The sequence below is a fragment of the Carcharodon carcharias genome, chromosome 18 (genome assembly GCF_017639515.1).
Source record: "Carcharodon carcharias isolate sCarCar2 chromosome 18, sCarCar2.pri, whole genome shotgun sequence".
NCBI classification, from domain to species: domain Eukaryota; kingdom Metazoa; phylum Chordata; class Chondrichthyes; order Lamniformes; family Lamnidae; genus Carcharodon; species Carcharodon carcharias.
Genome location: NC_054484.1, coordinates 97,626,949 through 97,643,333, shown reverse-complemented (window position 1 = coordinate 97,643,333; position 16,385 = coordinate 97,626,949). Strand labels below are relative to the sequence as shown.

Here is a 16,385-nt window from a genome sequence, read left to right as displayed (position 1 = left end):
TACAGTTGGGATATATGAATATCTAGAAATTCTGTATACCAGGACGCCCACGTAGATGTTTTCTGATGTTGATGCACAAAATGAGGAGTATTATAAATTGAAACTTTGAGTTGCCTACATCTCTGCTGGGATTTTCCATACTGACTTGCTGGCTTGAAATATGAAAAAATGTTCTTAGCATCCAGGAAGCTGGTTGGGTGGAACAAGCACACTGAGTCCATCTGTTAACTGGAGGGAAGCTAACAAATGGTTACCTCAACCAGTTACCTAGTACAAATGCAAAAGTAATTCTGCCAGTGTTGATCTTTTTGAGGAGTTCTGTATTATATTGGCCTGCTAGAGGTTCCCTAAGCCAGCCATATCAGGTTGTTATGCGCAAACCATGACCAAGATGATAGGCTGCTGCTGCTGTACAGTTTTCCATTTGTTTTCCAACGCATTAATAAGTTCTTAAATGGTGCAATCTGTTACTTCCTTTTGAACTGTAATTTTTCTGCCTTAAAATGTGCTGCATTTGCATTTGCTCCTTCTTGTTCAACTGACGTGCTGACAAGTTCATTTTTCCTGGTTCGTTCAAACGTGTAGCATTCAATCTTCTCCTTGGGCGAAACTGTCCGGGTGCTTATAAGACGGAACCCTTCTCTCAACAAAGTGTCCACAAGTAATCCCAGGACATTGCTACCATTGATAAGTTTTCTTTGATCAGGTTGAATGGACACGTACCTGAAACAGATCATGTAATAATCATTGTTAAAGGAATTAATAGTTATTAATAATAAATTTATCCATTGAATTCAAAGCAAAGCTGTTTATTGCAGTAAATCTTTTATCTTGTTTATGTTCCTGAAAATATTTTGCATACATGTCTTGATATTACAACTTTTCTGGGATAATTTTAAAAGGAAATCTTATAAATTGTAAAACATGTAACCCAGGTGTACTACTAAGGGACCACTGTTTGACCCCAGAGACCTAAACACATAATCCAAGCTGACACTCACTTGCATAACTGAGAAAGCACTGCACTATTGGCGGTGTCATCTTTCAGATGAGACGTTAAATTGAGGCCCTCTCAGACCTCTCAGGTGAATGTAAAAGATTCCATGACACTATCAGGGGAGTTCTCCTCAGCCAATATTAATCCCTCAAACATCATTGCTTCAAAAATTGTCTGACCTTACTGTGTGGGGGGAGTTGCTAGGGGTGAGGGCAGGTTTGCAAAGGGCAGTCAGAGGAGCTGCGCATGCGGCGGAGCCGACTTGCTGATTTCCTTCAGTAAAACACTGCGGATGCTGGAAATCTGAGCAAGGGTTGTACAGACTCCAAGCGTTACCTCTGTCTCTCTCTCTCTCTTACTGTGGGCCTTACTGTGTGCAAATTGACTGCTGCTCCATTTGCTCATGCCATTAAAGTTACTTTGTTCAAAGTATTGAAAGTTTAGTGACAAATCAATTGATTATGCACATATATCTCAAAATCTGACTAGCCCTGGCTGCATGCACTCTGAATTCAAGCGGGTAGGAGGGTTCACACTACTGCTGAGGGTTTCCCATCAATTGACTTGAAGGTCTCAAGAGTCATATCAGGATCTGCTCTCAAATTACACACTTTCGTGTGGCTGTGTGCCCAAGACTGGTTTACCCTGATAATGAGCAAGGCAGCCTTATCTAATTTGATCTATCATCCTGAGTAACAACAACTGATATATTGTTCTTAAAGTAAAATAAAAATGGCCCAAGGCAACATGAATCCTGTACACTAATTTTGTGTGCGGTTTTCAATATCAAATCTTGATTTCTCTAAACTCTGTAACTCCTGCTGCAGCCAAACAGAAAAAGGAAATCAGGAATAAAAACAGAAAGTGCCGGAAAAACTCAGCAGGTCTGGCAGCATTTGTGGCGAGGGAGAAAGAGAGAGAGAGAGAGACAGAGGTAACGCTTGGAGTCTGTACGACCCTTGCTCAGATTTCCAGCATCCGCAGTGTTTTACTGAAGGAAATCAGCAAGTCGGCTCCGCCGCATGTGCAGCTCCTCTGACTGCCCTTTGCCCAATCCCTAGCAAACCCGCCCGCACCCCTAGCAACCCCCGCCCACACACACGCCTAGCAACCCCCCCCACATCCCTAGCAAATCCCCCACACACACACCCCTAGCAACCCTCCCCACACACCCCCCTAGCAACCCCCCCCCACACACACGCCTAGCAACACCCCCCACAACCCCCCCCCACATCCCTAGCAAATCCCCCACACACACACCCCTAGCAATCACCCCCCACACACCCCTAGCAACACCCCCCACAACCCTCCCACATCCCTAGCAAACCCCCCACACACACACCCCTAGCAACCCTCCATACACACCCCCCTAGCAACATCCCCACACACACACCCCTAGCAACATCCCCCCCCACACCCCTAGCAAAACCCCCCCCACACACCCCTAGCAACATCCCCCCCCACACACCCCTAGCAACATCCCCCCCCACACACCCCTAGCAACACCCCCCCCACACACCCCTAGCAACATCCCCCCCACACACCCCTAGCAACATCCCCCCCCCACACCCCTAGCAACACCCCCCCCACACACCCCTAGCAACATCCCCCCCACACACCCCTAGCAACACCCCCCCACACACACCCCTAGCAACATCCCCCCCACACACCCCTAGCAACACCCCCCCACACACACCCCTAGCAACATACTCCCCCACACACACCCCTAGCAACACACACCATCCACCCACACACCCCTAGCAACACCCCCCCCCACACAGTCCCCTAGCAACATCCCCCCCACACACACCCCTAGCAACGCCCCCCCCACACACACACCTAGCAACGCCCACCCCCCCACACACCCCTAGCAACACACACCACCCCCCCACACACCCCTAGCAACACACACCACCCCCCCACACACCCCTAGCAACACACACCACCCCCCCCCCACACACCCCTAGCAACACACACCCCCTACACACCCCTAGCAACACACACCCCTAGCAACACCCCCCCCACACACACCCCTAGCAACACACACCCCCCCACACACCCCTAGCAACACACACCCCCCCACACACCCCTAGCAACACACACCCCCCACACACCCCTCGCAACACACACCCCCCCACACCCCTAGCAACACACATCCCTAGCAACACACACCCCCCCACATACCCCAGCAACACACACCCCCCCACACACCCCTAGCAACACACACCCACCCACACCCCTAGCAACACACACCCACACCCCTAGCAACACCCCCCCACACACATCCCTAGCAACACACACCCCTAGCAACACCCCCCACACACACACCACTAGCAACAGCCCCCTCCACACACACCCCTAGCAACACACACCCCTAGCAACACACACCCCCCCACATACCCCAGCAACACACACCCCCCCACACACCCCTAGCAACACACACCCACCCACACCCCTAGCAACACACACCCACACCCCTAGCAACACCCCCCCACACACATCCCTAGCAACACACACCCCTAGCAACACCCCCTCCACACACACCCCTAGCAACACACACCCCTAGCAACATCCCCACACACACACCACTAGCAACAGCCCCCCCACACCCCTAGCAAACCCCCTCCACACCCCAACACAGCCCTAGCAACACCCCCCACACACACCCCTAGCAACACCCCACCCCCCACAGCCCTAGCAACCCCCCCCACACCCCAACACAGCCCTAGCAACACCCCTCCCACACACACCCCTAGCAACACCCCACCCCCCCACAGCCCTAGCAACCCCCCCCCACACCCCAACACAGCCCTAGCAACACCCCCACACACACACCCCTAGCAACACCCCACCCCCCACAGCCCTAGCAACCCCCGCCACACCCCCACACACCCCTAGCAACACCCCACCCCCCACACACACCCCTAGCAACACCCCACCCCCCACACACACCCCTAGCAACACCCCACCCCCCACAGCCCTAGCAATCCCCCCACACACCCCTAGCAACACCCCCCCACACACACACACACCCCTAGCAACACACACCCCTAGCAACACACACCCCTAGCAACACACACCCCTACCAACACACACCCCTAGCAACACACACCCCTAGCAACACACACCCACCCCCCCACACACACCCCTAGCAACACACACCCCTAGCAACACACACCCACCCCCCCACACACACCCCTAGCAACACACACCACCCCGCCCACACACCCCTAGCAACACACACCCCTACCAACACACACCCCTAGCAACACACACCCCTAGCAACACACACCCACCCCCCCACACACACCCCTAGGCAACACACACCCTCTCAACACACCTCCACACACCCCTAGCAACACACACCCACCCACACACACCCCTAGCAACACCCCCCACACACACCCCTAGCAACACCCCCCACACACACACCACTAGCAACAGCCCCCCCACACCCCTAGCAACACACCCCCTAGCACATCCCCACACAGCCCTAGCAACAGCCCCCCCACACACCCCTAGCAAACCCCCTCCACACCCCACACAGCCCTAGCAACACCCCCCACACACACCCCTAGCAACACCCCACCCACCCACAGCCCTAGCAACCCCCGCCACACACACCCCTAGCAACACACCCCCACACACACACACCCCTAGCAACACCCCCCCCCCCCCCCCCCCACACACACACACACACACACACCCCAACACAGACCTAATGTACTCGCACCGCCCGCTTCAGCTGCAACCTCTCGGCGCTGCCTCACTGCCCTCCCGCTCTCCTAATCCCTTCTCCCGCACCCCTCAGGTCCCTCTGTAAGCGCGGCTCTGCGGGAAGCGGCGAGGAACGGGGGGGTGAAGCAGAGCAGTGATTTCCAGCATCCGCAGTATTTGGGTTTTTATCAGGGCAGCGCTGAGTTCCCCTCCCTGTCTTTGTTCCGCTGTAATGCAGGCAGCAGCCTGGGCACTGACACGGCATCTGCTCATGGTGCAGGAAGTGCATCCCCTGGTGTTGCAGCACAAATAAACGCAGCCTTCTCTGAAACACCGCCTGCCACGGGCTGCATTGATACAGCCTGCAAAACGGGTTCAAATGTTCCGATCGCCAAGGGTTTCACTTTTCCCAGTTAACCCACAGCGGCATCATTGAGCTGACCCCACGATAACTGCCACTTTTTTTTTGTCACTGCAAAGCAGAAGCTATTTCATAACCATGCCAAAATAACAGTAAAACAGCATCTTTCCTTAGGCATGACAGCACTATGTATTGAACTTTGCATAATAATGCCTGTGGAATTATCAAAGGAAAGATGGAACAGGATCCTTGAAACAGATTGATAAGATGACAAACATCACCACTGCCTCAAAATGAAGGCCGGGTTAATAGAGCATTATAACAAGATGGCTCATTCCAACTAAAAATACTCAAAATTAAAATAATCTAAATTATAATCCTGGTCTCATCATCTCTGATACAACTAATGTCCAGTAGTGCCCTCCAGTTTATATAGAATCTGAGCAGAACATCCCAAACCACTGTGCAGACAAATAATTACGTTTGAAACACACTTGGTGTTGCTAACTTACTAGTACGCCTGGACCTATAATTGTGTAAACAACTATCGCTATCCATTCATGGTTGGGTAACTGCACTGGATTTTGTCATAAGGAGCCCTCAAAGACATAAAAGTTAAACATTTAAAATTTATAAATTAGGTGCAAATATGGTTTCTGAGGAACAATAAAATTGCATTTATCCATGAAATGTTAAACCCAGGCCCCATCTTCCCCCACAGGTGGATGTAAAAAATCCACAGGCACTATTTCAAGGAAAGTAGGGGAGTTCTCCTGGATACCCTAGTCAATATTCAACCCTCAATCAACAACAGTTAAAAAAAACAATTTAGGGTCATTAACACATTGCTTTTTGTGAGAGCTTGCTGTTCACAAATTTGCTGTGGCATTTCCTACAGCAGTGACCACACATTTTATTTATTGTAAAGCACTTTGGGACAGCCTAAGGTGGTGAGACATTATATAAACAGGTTCTCTCCTGGGTTTTCAGAAATATTGGAAAAGGGTGTTTGGGGGTATTAAGGAATTGGGTATTTACCTTGTTGAGAACTCATCCCCAGCTGAATAGTCAGTTCCACACTGGAAGACCAGATCGTGGTGAGAAGGTCTCTGCAATGGATTTGGAACCAAGAGTCTGTTAGCCGAGAGAGAATAGTTCCAGTTTTGGCCAGGCTGCTCTGCAGACACTGTAATGCGACCGGCTAATGTTTCAATGGTGCTATTGCAGGAACAGAAGATTCGGAAAAAAGAATAGGTTTCCTGGAGAGAGAACCTCACCTCCAGAATCTCGAGCCTCTGCTTAAGTCGATCCTGGTTGAGGAGATCAACCAAAATTGGTAGGTGGTAAAAATCTGCCTCCCTCATCAGGCTGTCATAATCTGAGAATTCTGGAGGAAGAGTGATCTGACGGGTCCTCAGGAAGTCCAGGACATACCGAAATAAACTGCCATCCCGGTCTACAAAAAGCTGCCCGTTGACCACTCGGAAGTCAGGGTCACCTCCTTCCAACATTCTTGCCAACTTGGAGTCTTGATATCTCTTAAGCGTGGCAGTAAAGGTAGTGAACTTCATCCCACCAACATTCAGAATTACCACCTCTCCTTTACTCATTTTTGCAAGGTTGGCTATTTTCTGCCGTGTTCACAATGGCTGTGGTTCTCCAACTGGAGTGCCCCGTTTTGTCACCCTAGCAACTGAAGGCTACACACTTAAGTGTCTGATTTGTTTCCAAGCAACTCAGCTGTACACATAATAAATAACTGGCAGTAGTGTCCAGGAAATGTTACTGCGAGGAATTCCCAACAAACGGGAACAATGAATACTGTCTCTGAAATCCTCATGGTTGTGTGTTTACATTTGGTAGTGAAACATAGCACCCTACAAAAAATGCGGTGCTCTTCAGCAGTATATTTTATAGCAAGAATAATAGCATCTCCATTTTGTAAAGGCTAAGTATCAACAGGGAAAGATTCAATAACCTGACAAGTCTAATGTTTGTTCTTGTGCATTGTTAGTTGGATATTTTCATTCAAAATACAAACTCAAGTTCCATTTTTACTAGAAGATTAATGCACGTGCAAAGTAGTTTAGATACTGGAAATGCTCGGCAAGTCTGGCAGCATTCTGTGGTGAGACAAAGAGAGTTAAAGTTTCAAGTCAGTGACACTTTGTCCAGTTTTGATGAAGGATCACCAACTGTTATTTGACACTCAAAACTGGACAAAGTGTCACTGACTTGAAACTTTAACTCTTTGTCTCACTACAGAATGCTTCCAGACATGCTGAGCATTTCCAACATTTTCTGTTTTTATTCCATTTTTATTTTCTTTTTATCAGAAAGAATACTTTATCTCTACTTGTGTCACAGTCTCTCTCTCTCTTGCTAGAAGCAGTTGTAAAAATAGGTGACGTGTATGTTTCAATGTGAGGTTTTCTCTTTCAACAACTTCCCAGCAATTTTTGTGGAGGGCTGGAGAGGCTTTTTGGATACCACTTCCAAGCGGTATTTTCATTGCAAATCAGCACTCAATGAACAATTACCCTAATTTACAATAATCTTGTTCAGCGGATTTTCTAGAATGCCACAGGAGAGAAAGGGTCCATTTGGCACATCAAAATATTTTTGCTCACGTAATTAATTTCACATTCTTGCTCACTTCTCATATCCATTAATATTTCTGCTTTTCAAGCAACTATCTTAATTTCCTTTTACAGGAATGTAGTGGTTGAACTAATTGTTGAGGGTTGGACTGGAGCTGCTAGAAGAGAATAAGTAAATATAAAACCATACTTAGTTGCCGGGGGTGGAGGGGGATGGATGGAGGATTAGGTTAATTCCGTACATGTGATAGCCCAAATGATTGAGAGAGTTAGCTCCGTCAGTACAGAGACGTTGCAGAAACAGACTGCTCCAAGAGGTTATCTTTTAAATATACATGGATGAACATAGAAAGATTCAGGGCCTGAAAGTCCTAAAGGCCTGGCAGCATCAGCGGAAGTTCAGGGATGGGATCTCTGGTTATTAGTTTGCCCAGCTTTAATCCTGCTAGCTCAACCTAGAGGTTTTTTTTACATAAAGAGGATGGGTACACATCCCATTTGTAGTAATTCTGAGCACCTTTCTTGCAGAGAAGCCAGACATTTTAGATAATTAAATCATGTATTCTAATTCTGTAGCTTTAACACATGTCTATAATAAGTGAATCTTTGTAACCTTGGCTTGCATTCTTGCCTCTAACTGCATAAAGCTCTCAGTCTGGATAGAACCTGTACAAATTGGTAAAATGCCTGGATGCATGAGAATCTTCTTAATTAGGAATGTAATAGATGAGGAGTAACATCAGATGCTCAGGGCCAATTAAAAATCAGCTTTGTGTCCTGGTAATTGGTCAGTTGGCTCAAATGGTTTTTAAAGGAGGGGATTAATTAACTGTTTAGGGTATAAAAAGGAGGTTGAAACCATATTCTTTGTAGCGGAGAGAAAACAGGGACTACCTCTACCCAGCATCCGAGAAGTACGAAAGGCACAAACAGGGTTCCTCAGTCCCAAGAGACTGCAGAATTTAAGAAATTAGAAAGAAAAGGCTACAAGAGAAAGTCAGTCCTGGTTTTTGCATGCTCCATCGTCCATAGCCGTACAATCTATTGAACGGTGTTAATTACTGCCTAGTTCACTAAGACATATAAATCTTTCCACTTTACTACAATTTGATGGTCTTGTTGTCAATTTATCTATCGTGCCCAGAATTCCCTAAAGCTGTTAGAGAGAATTTTGAGATATCCTTAGATGGTGGATAAAGATTGAGGTTTTTAAGGTGAATTCCTGAGGAGGCAAAATTCTTTGTACCCTATGGACATTCTCTCATGCTAAGAACTTTTCTACACCTTCAAACATGTACATAATATAAGACTTTTGCTTATATAGATTTATCCTTCTGCATGTTCTATTAATGTTTTTTGAATAATTATCTTATGGAGAGTCCACACAGGACAGGCACCAGCAAGTTTGATGATGAAAGATTTCTGTGGTACTCAAACAGCTAACAGATGATGCAGGAGTACTCCTCCCAGCTCCACACAGAAACCTCGCCCCCGTGCCTCTGAAGCTTTCCTCACCCCTTGATTGTGAACTTTGACAATTCTCCACTCTTCCTTCACTTAAATTCCCAAGTTTCCATGGGCACCACTCCCACCTGCTTTCAATGACATAATTCCTGTCAGCTTTGGGCAGAAGTTTAATGTTGGGACTAGTAAAACCCAAGAATTAAAATCTGTAAGGTTTCATATTCTGAGAGGTGGTGGGGGGGGGGGGCGGTGGTGAACACATATGAAACAGCCATCCAGTTCAGTCCCAATACCCACCAAAGCTAAAATCAGGCTGTGCCAAATTTACTATCTGCATTTTTATGCAAGTATCTATTTGTCATCTTAATGCATTTTATTTTTCTTGATTACTGCTCATCATCCTTAGTGGTGGAAGCTTTAACTCCTAAAAACTGGAGAAAGATCTGAAAGGCATTTTAACAGAACCATGAAATGTAGTTCATCTACCAGATAAAAGTACAAAACATAACATCTATTGATTGCATTATGCTTGAGTCACTGTTTTATTTACAGAACGTAAGCTGCATATGAATAAGAACAGTAGTCTCAATCTAATTGGCTACATATGCAAATATTAGTTATACAAATATTTGAATTAATTTCTAAATTAATAGGCAGTTGTAAATTATTAAAACATTTATTAAACACAAGCATCCAGAATCAGTTGTAGTCTATGTGTAGCTTACTGACACAATACGGAAGTACATTCCTAGTTATGTGCACAGCACTGTATTCATCCATAAAAATACACAGGAAAAATGAATATATACTCATTCTTGATAAAACAAGCAGTCTTTATGAAAAGCTGCACTGATACTTTTTACAGAAGCAGATATGCATCACTGTGCGCACTCATGTGCATCTGGATTATATAATGCAGGTGGCAATTTAGTAGAATGCTCATCATTAATCATAAAAGCGCATTTAATTTCATTAGATACTTTGCATATCACCATGTTGCAAGATAAAATAAAAATGAGGAGGGTGGCTACTATTCAATTACAACAGTCCCCAGTCATGTAGCAGATCATTAAACAGCTAAAATGTATCCATTGGATGACATCATGAATCATGACTGCCATAAATTTAAATCCTGAACCTAAAAAAATCCCATAAAGTACTAAATATCCAAAATAATCATGACTCCTTTACAATTTCTTGTACCTTCTGTTAGTGAAAAGGTTAGGCCGCAGATATTTGGTCCTAGAGATCTCAGATGCAGTTCGATGCTGGTTGATGTTGCAGTTACAGTTTCAGCAATAATCTTTCACTCCCATTACAGCTTTTTATATTTGCACAAATTCTGCTACGTGCTGCCACAGCTCGTGGATGATATTTTTACACCCTTGACACCCAAGTGAAAGTATACCCACAATCTCACTATAGCGCAATAAGCCAGTGAGTGTGGTCATATGACTTTTCAAAGCCTCAACACTCTCAAGTATTACCTCACAATGACAGAATGCCATGATAAAAAGCAGGAGGCAGATAATAGAAACTGCAAGTACTCTGCCCGACTTTTTAGTGGGGTTTTTGAATCTGAAGGTATAATTTTCTGTAGGTAAAGTAACTTTATCAACATCCTTCAGTCTCACCCTATCCCAACGGCTTGTGTTAAAATTTTTCATTACAGGATGCACCTCAACATCTGTGCAGGAAGGCAATGGGGTTTCCTTTACGACTTTAATTTTATTGCGAAACTCTTGCATCTGCTGTAGAAATAAGACTGGATCAGTGACATCCTTAAATGTCTCTGCCATAGCAAAAGCCCTTTTCTGTTCTTCTAGGATCATCTTCAATTTATTTATCTCTGGATCATAGGCCTGCATCACCACCAGCTTCATGGTTTCAAAATCTGAAAGAACCTCATTCTTCTTCTGCTCCAGTGTGTGCTGCAACTTGGTAAAATATTCCATCACCTTTTTTGCATCCTTGCTTATTAACTGTAGGGATTTTTTCTTGTCGCTTTCTAACTTCTCCAGACACGACTGCACATCAGCAGAACACCAGGTTTCTAGCCCTTGGAAAAGCCCATCAAATGCTTCTCTCTCCTCTCTGTAGGCATCCTTGATGGCACAGAAGGAATGTCCTTCATGATCTCCCATGGTAGCGCAAAACCCACAGATTAATTGAAGGTCTGTTGAGCAAAAGATGTTCAGTGGCTGCCCACTATGCTTCCTGCAAATCGGAATTTTAGGTATGACCCGAATCCTGTTGTACTTCTCTATTATTCCCCTCAACGAATAATTCACCTGCAAATTGCCAATTCCCATGGCAGGGGTTTCTTTGCGACAGGTTGGACATTTGAAAGGAACTTTGCATTGCATACCTCTCCCACTTCCTTCCAAGATGCCTTCTAAACATTGCTTGCAAAAATTGTGTGAGCAAGGGAGAACTCGTGGGTCTTCAAATAGACAGCAACAGATGGGACAGGTCAACTCTTCTTCAAACAATTCCATTGCTTTTTATTTAAGAAAAATAGAAAACAATTAACACACCATAAATATATATTCAAAAATATAATACAAACAATTAGCTGTTTGATATTGGAACCCGCATTACGTGGAATTTTTGAAACGGAATAAATTGTTTACATATAAAAATCCATGAATTTAATTAAATTTAATTTAATGATAGGTCCCTGATCTTAGTCAGTTATGTAATGAATCAAAACAATGGACAAGGAGAGAGGAAAGTTCATGGGCAGGTCAAACAATGGCATATTTCTGACAGCTCATTATAGAGCAGCAGCAATAAAAAGCAGATGACTGGCCTGACTTAGGATAGAATATGGCACAATTGGGTATAAGGAAGAAAATAACTTAAAAACAGACCTTCACTCATTAATAATGCATATATTATGAAAAAGATGTTGAGGCACTGGAGAGGGTGCAAAGGAGATTTATAAGGATGGTGCCAGAACTGCAAGGCTATTATCCATCTGGAAAGGGAACAGGAAGGCTGAGGGGGTGACCTAACAGAGGAGTTTAAAATTATGAAAGGTTTTAATAAAATAGAGGCTGAATTTACCTCAAGGAGGTGGGAAAGAGGAGTCAGGACTGTTTGCAGCTTCTAAACCTGCCTCTGATGGGAAAATTATTGAAGTCAAGATTGTTGCCTAGGATAGGGGTTGATTACATCATTAGCCTGGAGAGAAAGTCTCTGATTCTGGAGCGACTAAAGACTAGGGAATGTGGGAAAACGTTACTGCGTTTCAACTAAGAGTCTATGAAATACAGTATTATGACTATCATAGACAGGATGTACCTAGAAATTACACATTTCAGGACTGTATGGCAGCATATTGCACTGGAAATCTAAGCCCACATACCAGAGCTGTAGAATGTGTCTCAGAGCCCTTTTTTGTGAACACAGGTGCCACATTTTCAAATATACTCATTAAGGGGAGCTATTAAGGTGGCAAGCATTTATCCACAAGGTGGTAGGTAAAACCTGTGCAGAGGCATCCCAATGCACACTCGACCGTTAATAGAACAGCAGCAACAGAGCGGAAAGTAGTTTTCACGAGCGCTGTTTGGAAAGAGCTCAGTACATGTGGGGAAAGCTAACCAGGAAAAAAGAGAACATAAGCTAAGTATAAAAACAAAATCTTATGCAGAGTAAAGAGGATATCTAAAGCAAAAGAAGCAATTTTGTACTACGAGCAAAAAATTGCTTTCTACTTTGCTTCTTTTGCAATTCTCTTAAAGTTGGGATTTAAGAAAACATGATGCCAAGGACTGAGATTCACTCCTCTAGGATAGGCCCACCACTAATTTGAACCAAGAATGTTGCCAGTTGTAGCAAGACATGTTTGATTATCTCTCACTACAGCTTAAAATCAACTTTATATAGTCATAAGATCAGGTCCAGTAGCCTGCCGAGGAATTGACAGTGGAACATGTATCTTGAGACAAATAAAAATGAGAGAAACTGACAGCACCACAGCGGAGATCAATATGACTACGATGTGTATTTACAAAAATATCTCAAACATGACCTTAGATTGATTAGAGTTTTATTCCAGATTCTGGATGCAGTAAGAGGTCAATTCATCAAAAAAGTTAAGGCATAAGGCAGCCAAAAGGAGTTTTATAAAACATACTGGGTAAGGACATCAGGTTTCTTTCCATCAAGAACATTAGTGAACCAATTAGGTTTATATGAAAGTCAGACAGCTTCATTGTCATTTTTACTGATCACAGATTTTTATTTCCCGATTTTAAAAAAATATAAACTGAATTCAAATTCTGATGACATTTGGACTCAATTTCTAGATTATTAGTCCAGGCCTCTGGATTACTAGTTCAGTAACATAACAATGCCACCATACCCATGCTGATTAAAAAGATGTTACCACATATGTAGTTAAAAGAGAATTTTACTGGCTGAAAAGCAAACTCTCAATAACAAATGTATCTGCATATTCAAACACCAAATTTCAATAACACTACAGTTCGTACCCAAAATGATTGATTTCATGATGTCAATCTTACAACACAAAAATTTCACTTACCTTGCAGCAAATGAAATATCAGAGACAACAAGTATGCTTGACCCTTTATAATGAGGAAAATATCCTCTCATCACCTTCTACCATCCTACTGGTCAATCCCTGTGACCTAAAAATGAAATAATGAATTATTTGGAATTCTACACATCAGGAATTCCCATTAATGCAGATCATTTTATGAAAATGTCTTTATGAAACATCAGTAACATCAAATGAATTCCATTTTTGTTTGTGGGGTGGTGGTCAGGGAGGCTTGCAGATTTCCACCAAAAACAAAAACACCTGGAAAAACTCAGCAGGTCTGACAGCATCTGCAGAGAGGAACACAGCTGACTTTTTGAGTCTGTATGCCTCTTCATCAGAACTAAGGAAATTGAGAAATGAGGTGAAATGTAAGTTGGTAGAGGGGGGTGGGACAGGTAGAACTGGATAGGGGGCTAGTGATAGATGGAGGCAAAGAAGAGATTGCCAAAGATGTCATAGACAAAAGGGTGTTGACGGCGGTGATATTATATTATCTAAGGAATGTGCTAATGGGGACATTAAAGGTAGCAAGCAGGACAAGCTAGTGGCAGATGGCCCTAGTGGGGTGGGGTGGGGTGGGGGGAAGGGATCGAAATGGGTTGAAAGGTGGAGATAAAACAATAGATCGAAATAAATTTAAAAATAGGTGGGAAAATAATTTTTTTTTAAATTTTAAATTATAGGAAAAAGGGGGATCAGAAAGGGGGTGGGGATGGAGGAGAGAGTTCATGATCTGAAATTGTTGAAATCAATATTAAGTCCGGAAGGCTGTAAAGTGCCCAGTCGGAAGATGAGGTGCTGTTCCTCCAGTTTGTGTTGAGCTTCACTGGAACACTGCAGTAGGCCAAGGACGGACATGTGGGCATGAGAGCAGGGTGGTGTGTCGAAATGGCAAGCCACAGGGAGATCTAAGTCATGCTTGCGGACAGACCGAAGGTGTTCCGCAAAGCTATCACCCAGTCTGCGTTTGGTCTCGCCAACGTAGAGGAGGCCGCATTGGGAGCAACGAATGCAGTAGACTAAATTGAGGGAAGTGCAAGTGAAGCGCTGCTTCACTTGAAAGGAGTTTTTGGACCCTTGGACGGTGAGGATGGTAAAGGGGCAGGTGTTGCACCTACTGCGGTTGCATGGGAAGGTGCCATGGGAGTGGGTTGAGGTGTAGGGGGTGATGGAGGAGTGGACTAGGATGTCCTGGAGGAAATGATCTCTGTGGAAAGCTGCGGGGGGGGGGGGGGGGGGGGGGGGGGGGGTGGTGTTTGGTGGTGGCATCATGCTGGAATTGACAGAAAATGAATGCAGAGGCTGGTGGGGTGATAAGTGAGGACAAGGGGGACCCTATCATGTTTCTGAGAGGGAGAGGAAGGTGTGAGGGTGGATGCGCGGGAAATGGGCCAGACACGGTTGAGCGCCCTGTCAACGACCGTGGGTGGAAAACCTCGGTTAAGGAAGAAGGAAGACATGTCAGAGGAACTGTTTTGGAAAGTGGCACCATCAGAATAGATGCAACGGAGGCAAAGGAACTGAGAGAATGGGATGAAGTCCTTACAGGAAGCGGGGTGTGAGGAGCTGTAGTCAAGGTAGCTGTGGGAATCGGTAGGCTTGTAATGAATATTGGTGGACAGTCTATCACCAGAAATTGAGACTGAGAGGTCAAGGAAGAGAAGTGTCAGTGATGGACCACGTGAAAACGATGAAGGGGTGGAAATTGGACGCAAAATTAATAAATTTTCCAGATCCAGATGGCACCGAAGCAGTCATTGATATACCGGAGAAAGAGTTGTGGGAGGGGGCCCGAGTAGGACTGGAACAAGGAATGTTCCACATACGCCATAAAGAGACAGGCATAACCCATGCGGGTACCCATAGCCACACCTTTTATTTGGAGGAAGTGAGATGAGTTTAAGGAGAAATTGTTCAGTGAGAAAACAAGTTCAGCCAGACGGAGGAGAGTAGTGGTGGATGGGGATCGTTTGGGTCTCTGTTTGAGGAAGAAGCGGAGAGCCCCCAGACCATCCCGGTGGGGGATGGAGATTTTCAATAAGTACTAAGTAAAAGAACATTTTTATTTTCACTGCCTGGCCAGTAACCTGAAGGGGCAGATTGCTTGCCCACTGTGGAATAAGAACTGGGTGGATTCTAATGATATCATTATTCTCCTCACCAACAACAACTTGTAATGATATATCATTTTTAACGAAAACGTCTAAGGCACTTCACTGGAGTGTTATGAAAATTTTACACTGCAACATAAAAGGACATAGTCAGGCAGATGACCAAAAGCTTGGTCAAAGAGGAATGTTTTAAGGAACATCTTAAAAGGAGGAAGTAGTAAAAAGACAGAAAAATAGAGAATTCCAGAGCTTAGGGTTTTGGCAACAGAAGGTACAGCCACCAGTGGCACAGTAATTAAAAACGTGCATGCTCAAGAGACCCAAATTAAAAGGATACCAATTACTTGGTGTTGTAGGGCTAGATGAGATTAGAGAGTGTATGTGGGGCCAGGCCATGGAGGGATTTGAAAGCAAGAATGAGAATGTTAAAATCGAGGTTTTGCTTAACCAGGAGCCAATGTAGGATAACGTTCCCTCTAAACTGAATGGGTGTGTGGCTGTGTAACAATTGGGAATATGCCATGCAGAAGACAAAGTCTGTGCATAAGCAGTGCTCCTG

The 16,385-nt window shown here is 44.7% G+C and overlaps 2 protein-coding genes across 6 annotated transcripts in view; both read right to left on the bottom strand.

The window, feature by feature from the left end:
• Positions 1-386: 386 nt before the first annotated feature.
• Positions 387-6,685, bottom strand: LOC121290401 (putative potassium channel regulatory protein). Its single transcript, XM_041210822.1, has 2 exons — positions 6,114-6,685; positions 387-723 (listed from the first exon to the last, which is right to left on the bottom strand). Exons 1-2 carry the CDS (start codon positions 6,683-6,685, stop codon positions 468-470), a joined length of 828 nt encoding a protein of 275 aa, XP_041066756.1. The 3' UTR covers positions 387-467.
• A 2,977-nt stretch (positions 6,686-9,662) lies between these two features.
• trim13 (tripartite motif containing 13) overlaps positions 9,663-16,385 on the bottom strand; it is a 103,094-nt gene continuing 96,371 nt past the window's right edge. For all 5 annotated transcript variants that reach the window (XM_041210816.1, XM_041210821.1, XM_041210817.1 and 2 more), the window contains 2 exons: positions 13,695-13,800; positions 9,663-11,639 (listed from right to left, as the gene is read on the bottom strand). In XM_041210816.1, coding sequence (XP_041066750.1) covers positions 10,465-11,637 — 1,173 coding nt within the window. In that variant the 5' untranslated portion in view covers positions 11,638-11,639; positions 13,695-13,800 and the 3' untranslated portion in view covers positions 9,663-10,464. The remainder of the gene's footprint in view (positions 11,640-13,694; positions 13,801-16,385) is intronic.